We start from the raw sequence: 9,070 nt of genomic DNA on the forward strand, positions 1-9,070 counted from the left end.
GCCATTATTAGCCCTATATGATAATAAATAATATAATAATTATGAAGATAAAAGAACCTTACAAGAAACATCGATTATGTAGACTCACAAACACAATCAAAGTTAAAATGGCATATGACCCCATTGACCCCATTTATATATAGAATCTATAAATGCCTAAAACGGGATACATTGCAATGCCACCAAATTTGAGACCAAACAAAGGTGCGTTAAATCAAGCTAGAAATTATGGAAAACCCTCGCAGAGGAGAGGATCCAGAGAAGCAAGGAAAGCAAGAGAAGGGAAGCCAAGAAGTACGTTACCGCGGGGTCCGAAGAAGGCCGTGGGGGAAGTTTGCTTCTGAGATAAGAGACCCTTCTAAGCAAGGTGCTCGTCTGTGGCTTGGTACATTTGACACCGCTGAGGAAGCTGCAAGGGCTTATGATAATGCTGCTTTTAATTTAAGGGGTCATCTTGCCATACTAAATTTTCCAAATGAGTATTATGCTCAAGTTATGGGCTCTCCACCTTATCCTCCTAGATTCTCGACACTTCCTTCTTCTTCTTCTTCTTCTTCTTCTTCTTCTTCTTCTTCCACTTCATCATCTTCTGCCGCTGCACCCGGTGGAAGTTCATCTGCTGGACAGGGAAGCAGGCAAGTGTTTGAGATTGAGTACTTGGATAACAAGGTGTTAGAGGACCTTCTTGATTATGAAGAGGAGAAGAAAAAATGAAAGTGTAATTGAGTTGTAGAACTTCTTTTTTTTTTTTTTTTTTTTTCCCTTTTTTTTGATGTTTTTGTTGAGCACGTTTCCCTTCTAGAGATAGTTATCTGTTTTTCAGCCATACTTTTAAGTCTTTAACAAGTCTTCCATCATCTGGGGGAAATTTTTTGATATTTTAGTAATCACTTAACATAATTGTTTATAGATTGGTAGTCCTCACTCTTCACTGAATAGATATTTATGCAAAGTCGGAGACGAACATTCGACTTTGAAATTTCTTCAAACATTCTAACATTTAAAAGAGACTTTTTAGCTAAAATGATCATTGAGATTGGCATAACTCTTCACTTTGGTCATTGCTATTTGAAATCAATCAAAGTGGTCTCTGAGTTTGTTCACCATCAATCATTTTGGTCATTCCGTAAAAAAATTATGTTAAATAAGGATCAAAATGACAAAAATTCACTCAATTTAATAAACAATGGGCCAAAATAATTAGACACAAATTAAGGGTATTTTTTGTTATTTTATCCTTATTTAATGGAGAATTTTTACGAAATAATCAAAATGATTGATGATTGACAAATTCAAGAACCACTTCTATCGATTTCAAATCTCAGGAATCATTTTGGCTAAAATGCCAAAGATAAAGATACAGGTTTGTCTCACTTTCTTTTTTCGTTATTAATAAAATTCCCCTCGTATAATCAATGTTTCTTAAAAAAAATACCCCTAGATAAAAACACAAAAAACATATATATGAAACTGTCCCCAATATATATGGAAGATCCATAATTATATGGACCCTCTAAAATTCAGTGTTCTTCTTTTTTTATTTTTTTATTTTATATTTTTAATCCAACCATTCTTGTTAAATTTTGATTTGAGAACGGAAAAAAAAAATTGAAATACTCAGTTTACTCAGAGAAAAAAAAAAAATATATATATATATATATATATATATATATATATATGAGCTAGTTGGTATTAAAAAGTTTGTAGCTCAAATAAATAAAAATATTTATTCATGCACGATGTTTTGTGCTTGAATCGCAATTCTAATAATATCGACTCTCCTCTTGTCTCCTACGAGTCAATATGAAAATCCAAAGTTGTACTACCATATAACATTGTTCTTTGGACTTCGGTAGAAAAGTTCAAGAGGTGCTTGAAAGTACGAAAAATGATCTCTTAATCTTCAAACCCTAAAGAAAAGTGGAATGTCCCGCCACTATCTAGATTTTATTTTGGTCTCCTTGGCAAAAGGCAGATTAGGGAAATGACTGCAGGACTTCCTTGTTCTTATTCTTAGAATCACGCAACAGAAAAAAGAGAATTATGTTTTGAAGCTGATAAAACTAGCTAATGAAGAGGATCCTCCTTATCAATCATCGTGGACCGTTAAATTTTTATCCAACGGCTACAAACAGAGAATCCCTTTAAAGTTATAATGATTATAGCCGTTGGATAAAAATCCAACGGCCGACGATGATTGATGAGGAAGATCCTCTTCATTAGCTCAGGAGATGATCCAAATCAGCACAAAATCATTGTTTGAATGAAATTCTTATCTTAATATTTAAGATGAAGGTAGCACACATAAACTACCCATGAAAAATAAACGATTTGGAATCGCAATTTGAGCAGAAAGATTAAAGAATATCACAGCTGATACGACAGTTGAAAGAAATTGTCCTTGGAGTTGTACCAAAGCACAAGTACAATAGAACTGGTCAAACCAATTTCAAAAGAAAAAGAAAAAAAGTACTGCTCAGCATGAGAACAAATTCGTTGGATTAATAATGCAGCATAAACCAGGCTATACAAATGGTCAAGATTGAAGTTGATGGGTAGGCATTTGTTATATACTTCGCAATTCAGTGTCGGATTTTAGAACTTGAATTTTGGAGGGTTTTAATGTTAAAAGTTCAAGTTTTTTAGACAGAAACAAAAAATGAAAATATTTCAGTTTATTCTTTGAGAAATTTTGTCGAACACTTGGTACGCTTGTTGTCCTCAGCCGAAATATGGTGCACACATGTCAACCGATATCGATAATTCGAAAAGTGTTATTGATAACTTTTGTTGAGTGTTATCGACGTAACATGCTGATATATACTTAGTAGACATTATATCAAGCACTTCATGGTCACAAATGGGAGAGATACCAAACATTTGAAGGGCATTTACATGCGTGTTTCTCTGTTGGTCTTGAGATCATTTTGATCCCAATGTCCATCCACTCTTACAGTCTTACTTAACATAAAAGAAACCATTGTGAAAAAGACTATCGAGTATCGTACGTCCCATGTACCCGAGAAAAAAGGTTCCATTTCATTATCTCTCTTACGAGATTTGCTTTCTTTAGGTTTAGAGTTTGGTCCACTATGTCTAACCAAGTACTACTCTTGCAAAATTAGCACCAATTGCAGTGCTGGTTTGATAATTATTTTGTTTTTAATTTGAAAATTTTATTTTTTTATTAAAAAAATAAAAGTATTTTTTTTGTCGAATATAAAGAAAGTATTATATTAAGTGAAATGAGGAATGAAGAAAGGTGATGGTCAGATGGAGGAGGAGAAAATTGTTGTTCACACCTCATTTGGTGAGAATAAGACATCTAGTTTCATGTAGTGCTTGAGTTTCCTAGTTGTTAGTATTTCCGTTGTAACGCGGATCTTCCAAACATTTTTTAGTTACCTTTAAATAAAATAGAGGATTAGGCAATGTTTTAGTTACTTTTCTATCATGTTTCTTCTTTACACATGATTAGGTCAGACCGTTGTAAACATTTGAACACAAGGACTGAACAACAGAGGAGCAAACATGGGTTGCCCCAGATTATTTTAGAGCATCTATTTCTACTAGTACAATTTCAGACTTAGTTAGCCCAAGCCAAATTTTGATTACAGCTCTAAGCTTACTCTACACCTCAACCATTTTTCTTCTTCTTCTTCTTCTTCTTCTTCTTTCTTTATCTGCAACTGATATGTATGTAACGTTTACAACTTACAAATGAAAGGTCAGAGTTTGGACCGTTCCTCAAAATCCAGAATCGTGTAAGGCCTGGTTTGGTACTGAGGTAATTCTGAAAAAAGCTGGTATCAAAAAAAGCTGGGAGCTGTTTTTGTGTTTGGTAAACATTCAGCTTTAGCTTTTTTTCACAGTTTTGGGTGAAAAAAAGCCAAAAACAAGAAGCTGCAAAACCCAGCTTTGAAAAACTGGTTTTTTTTCACATCTGTTTTACATAAAAGTTTACCAAACACTATAATACTGCTTTTTTTTTTTTTTCCAAAAGCACTTTTACAAAAAAGTTTACCAAACACTTTGCTGCTTTATTTCACAGCTGCTTATTCTCACAGCACAGCAGAAACAGTTTTTTTTCAAAGCACAGTAATACCAAACCAGCCCTAAGTGTGATGAAGACAAAGCTAACGATCCAAGTCAAGATATATTAAGGGGCTGGCTATTGCCACTTGTCAATAGATAAGTAGGTAGTTGTCAGGATTGTTACAAAAGTTGTTATAAGTTGTTATAAGTGGTTAAGGAAGTTTGGAAAGAATATTATCCAGACTCAATTTCTATTACAAGCTGTGTAAGAAAGCAATACATATAATTGCTGTGTAAGATTACATTCATTATTAAGAAATACATTTTATTCTTCCAAAACTCTCCAGCTCTCTTTTCTCCGCAATCTCTATAAATCTGTCTTCAATTCTTCAAGCTTTTCTTCAATCTTCACATGGTATCATCGCCGTGAAGTTATTCGGTGCTTCCGCAACTCATGTAAGCATTCTTTTCTTTTCTCTGCCCTCTAATTTGCAAACTACTGTGATAAAATTGGGCCTCTCTCATCTTCAAATTCTTCGAGGATCGGTTCTTCCTTTTTCAAGAATCCATGTCAATTATATTCATAGAATTTCCAAAACACAGCTCTTCTCAGGCAAAATAATCCAAGGAATCCCTTAGGACTCTGTTAATACAAAGCTCTTAAAGCTTTGGTCAAAGAACAAAAAATAAATAAATTTAACCTCGCACAGTTCTCTAATTGAAAGGCAATCGCAGGCTGCAAAAAGAGATTTATCTTATTTTAGCAAAATGAATTCCAACTGGCCACAAACCAAAGCCTTGACCAAAATGAATTGCACTTAAGTGTCAACCAAATTCGCAAACATTTAAAAGTTCTTCGATTTTCACACCAAAACAACATATCAAATTAAAAAACCAATGCAATGTTAGTGAAATAAATTCGCATGGTATTTTAAGCTGTAAAACAATCACCTCACAAATGAATAGGCACATCTGATTCTTCCAAAACCTTCCACCTCCACCTAAAATTCATCCCCTGTGTCACCGCAAATACATGTAAGAAATCCGAGAAAATCAAATGCTAACGGATCCAACTCTACAAAGTCTATGCAATGAGTCAAATGCAATGCGGCATATGATAAGACCAAATCCACAACCTAGTTTTGAAATTGCTTATAGATGACCAAGTCAGTTTTCTCTTCACATATTCCCATGTGCTGTCACGCGGGAATTACTACTCCCATTACTCACAGCTCCATCAGTGGACAACCCGTTATACTGCGGCTCTGGCGTTTTCTTTCTACCAAACTTGGCATCATAAAACAATTTAAAATCCTAAAAATCTAAATAATTTTAGATGAGATAAATCCATGAATTCTTTATACAATACCATCCATCAGATCAAGATTCGCAACTGCACAATCTATTCAACCAAAATTTAATCCAAATCTACTATACTCTAGGCATGTAATTCATCCCAAAACAAAAATTATATTAAAATAAATTTGAAAACAGAAGCAAGCAAAAAAACAAAAGCAAATAGAAGATTTAATTTTGTTTGCATATAAAATGAGAAAAGTGCATGCATTCAACTTCCACGTTATGAAGCCAAGAAGTGGATTGAGTTCATATCAGCCACATCGTACCCTCATCTCAATCATTACTCTATCTAAATCCTAAATTTGTAGAAAATGTATCGAAATAACATAGTGGTACATTGTGTTGGTACAATTATATACACCCATTATCATTGACATCCCAAAGTTTTCGTGTATACATTTGAAAAAATGAAAGGAGAAAAAAGTGCAGAGCAAATATCTATCAGGAGTGATATCAAAGATTTCGATGGGAGCCAAAGACTCAACATACTTCCAACACAAAACAAGCTTCCTTCATAGTCCACACCATTCTTTGTACCTTCACCAGAAAAAATGGAAGAATTGTAATAATTAGTGCTTAAAGTGAAATTAATAAAAATTTAATTAATGAGTAGGCAGGTACCCCCAAACTGGGCTGGAAAGCAACCAAAAATTCGGACAGAAATTGAAAATCCCAGAAGGAAAAAAAAAAAAAAAAAAAAAAAAAGAGAGAGACAAACATAACTGATTGTTTTCCCAAAATCCACCTAGCCTTTGCTCGAAAGAAACAATGATCAGCAAAGGGAAACATAGAGACTCCTAAGCCTCACCAGGAAACCCTAGCTTTTCTGGGCAACATTTTCTTCGAATTAAACTGAAAATTTGAAGAAGGTGAGAATCGTGACAAAAAGTGAGAGAAAGAAACGAAAGGAAAAGAAGTACAAAAAAGAAGTGGAAGCAGGAGCTCCAACGATGATCGAAAATTCAGTTCCGAATTGAAAAAAAAAATGTGAGAGAGAGGAGCGAGAGACAAACTTGATTCGCTTGCGGAGGCTAGGGTTCTGGGCTTGAGAGAGAGCTCGAGAAATCTGTGGAAGCAAATGGAAGAGCTCTGCTTTTCCACCTTTCTTCCTTTCCCAGTTGACTAACACACATAAATTCAACCTCCTTCCCTTACCAACACGCGTCTACCATGGGCAAAATCGGCAATTTACTGCAAGATCTAAAAGAATGCTAAAAGTTGTGAAGAAGGGGGGGGGGGGGGGATCTGTCCTGACACTATTAATGAACAGTGCCGAAACCCAACTGAGTTTTAGTATATACTAGCAATTCAGCCCGCGCAATGCTGCAGGTTTTGAAACCGTGTTTAACATGCGGAATGCATTAAAATCTACTTACATTTGGATCCAAATCTACTTACATTTGTATCCAAATCTATTTACATCCTTATGTTCAATAGGGTAAAAATGATGTGTTTGTAGAATGGATTTTGAGTTATGTACTGAGCTCTATTGAGTCCTCTTGCCATCGGATGTGAGTTCATTGGTGAAACCACATGGATCATTACCACAAATAAGTGCTAAAGGAAATAGCCTTATAATCAAGTAGTAAGTGGTTTAAGTCAATTCTAATATATAAATGTGAATGTGAAGATAGACAGATTGATAGACATAAAAAAAGCAAGTTATGAAGATTGAGAGAGTAGAGAGGAACTGAAATAGACCTCAGCAAGAGTAGTACTGTAGCTTGTAGAGGGTGCCCAGTTCTTGGTCTCTCCAACTTCAAACCTTGTCCCACATCAGAAACAATGAGATCATTGTCAACAGAAAGTACAATACGAATGGATTCATAACTAATTAAATCTAAAGGCATCAAATTAAGCATCAATGCAACAATAACTTCTGGTTTCAAAAACTCATCTTTTCCATAAGAACATAAACCACATCTGTAACTACCTAAATTAGGAGAAATTAATACAACTAATTCTAGAAAAAACAAAGATACCATCTTGGTAACCCCAAAAAGAGAGCATAAATCATAGAAAACCCAAAATTATAATCTTATGAAACAACAGAAAAATAATGGGTGAAATCAAGTTTGCAACAGTATAACACGGGTCATTCACAAAAACACATGCATCATCAAAGTAGCAACATAGAATCTAAAAAAAGTTAACCAAATTTCAAACTAACTTATAAAAAATTAATCAAAACCCATTAATCTTAATCAGATTTCAAACCAAAAAAGGGAAGGCACTACCATTGAATCAAGCTCCAGACAGTGCACCAATGGCAGCAAGCAAACCCACCACCATGTCCCCCAGCAAGCTAAGAACTGAGACGCATAAGAAACTTCTCTCAAATAATTAAAAAAACCTTTGAGCAAATTTTTCAGCTCTGGCCGGAGCGGGAACCGAAGCGTCGGATTGAGCTCGTTTGCTGCCGAAAACCAATCAAACCCATTAGCGAAAAACCCAAGAAATTAAGGTTTATGATGGAGGTTGGGGAGAGGATGAGGATTATCACTTGAATGAGGGGGTGGAGTTGTAGAAGAGGTCAATCCAGGAGAGCTCAGTGGGCGTGGGCTTGCGGAGAGTGTTGGAGGGGAATCTGTAGGGGATGGTGCATGCTCTATAGTTGGATTCGATTCGAAACCCAAACGCCAATTTCATCGGTTCCTCCGCTGCAAGTTCTTCACCATGCTCTGCCATTGCCACTGCGTTGCGGCGTTCCCTTTCGAGCTTTTCTTCTGCTTCTTATTCTCGTCCTTCTCCATAGCCCACATGAAATCGATTCTCCGAATCAAATTCTGCCGATTCTCGTCGTAGCCTGCATCACGAAAAGAATCATAGATTAGCTAAGCTGAAAATCAAAACCCAAAAGTAAAGTGAAGAAGATGCAGTTGAAGTAGAGAGATTAAAGATGAGAGACGATTCGAGAAGAAGTAAAAGCAAGAGCAAAACCTGGAGAGAAACAGAGAGTGGCGACAGACAACGCGCAAACCAAACGGCAAAACCCAGTCGCACCGATGATAGACGCATAGCCAACAAAGAAAGAAGCGGAAGACTAAAGAATGCTCGAGAAAAAGAAACAAAACCAGGGGGATAACGATGAGTGACGCGTGGTGAAGATGGGCAAAATCGGAATTTTGCTTTACCAAGCAAACAACAAAACTTGGAAGTGAGAAGAAAAAAAAGAGCATTTCCGTTATTTTACTGTTCATGAACGTTGAAAAACAGTGCTTGAGAAACCCAGTTTTAGTATATGTATAATAATAATAATAATAATATAACTTTTTACATTGATGTTTAGCGATGCTAGTCCCACTCCCACTTCTAGAATTTACTGGGTTGCCTGCACCCAATTATTTGTAATGTTAGTCCAACCCAATACGTATGTAGACCAATGTTTTCAACCCATGTAAAATGCTAATAGACCATCCAAAGTCCAATCGAAACACAAGTGTGTTCTCTTTCCACCATGTTGACATAGTAAGTTTGAAGGGGTTTGACGTAGGAAGTTTGTAGTTGGGTGCATTAAGAGGAGTTAAGATAGGGAAATGATTTTCACTTGCCCTTTTGCTCACTTTTGTTTGTTTCTATCTTTTCATTCTCCTTTAATTTATTTAATTGCTAGTCCATTGTGACATTTAACGTAATCTTCACCCTCTTAATGCAGATAATATCATTTTCTTTGATA

The 9,070-nt window shown here is 35.6% G+C and overlaps 1 protein-coding gene and 1 long non-coding RNA gene across 17 annotated transcripts; one reads left to right on the top strand and one right to left on the bottom strand.

Annotated features, from left to right (window-relative positions):
* The first annotated feature begins 228 nt into the window (after positions 1-228).
* LOC137735922 (ethylene-responsive transcription factor ERF098-like) lies at positions 229-714 on the top strand. Its single transcript, XM_068475274.1, has one exon. The coding sequence runs from the start codon at positions 229-231 to the stop codon at positions 712-714; it is 486 nt and encodes a 161-aa protein (XP_068331375.1).
* A 3,542-nt stretch (positions 715-4,256) lies between these two features.
* Positions 4,257-8,449, bottom strand: LOC137738386 (uncharacterized). Of its 16 annotated transcripts, XR_011068906.1 has the most exons (8): positions 8,335-8,449; positions 7,898-8,200; positions 7,632-7,810; positions 7,096-7,159; positions 6,408-6,585; positions 6,203-6,246; positions 5,884-5,931; positions 4,257-5,349 (listed from the first exon to the last, which is right to left on the bottom strand). It is a non-coding gene; the product is annotated as an uncharacterized lncRNA (long non-coding RNA). The 16 variants fall into 16 exon arrangements; XR_011068900.1 differs by lacking the exon at positions 6,203-6,246; XR_011068898.1 differs by having other exon boundaries at positions 4,257-5,931.
* Between the last annotated feature and the right edge of the window lie 621 nt (positions 8,450-9,070).

This window comes from Pyrus communis, chromosome 6, assembly GCF_963583255.1.
Source record: "Pyrus communis chromosome 6, drPyrComm1.1, whole genome shotgun sequence".
NCBI lineage: Eukaryota > Viridiplantae > Streptophyta > Magnoliopsida > Rosales > Rosaceae > Pyrus > Pyrus communis.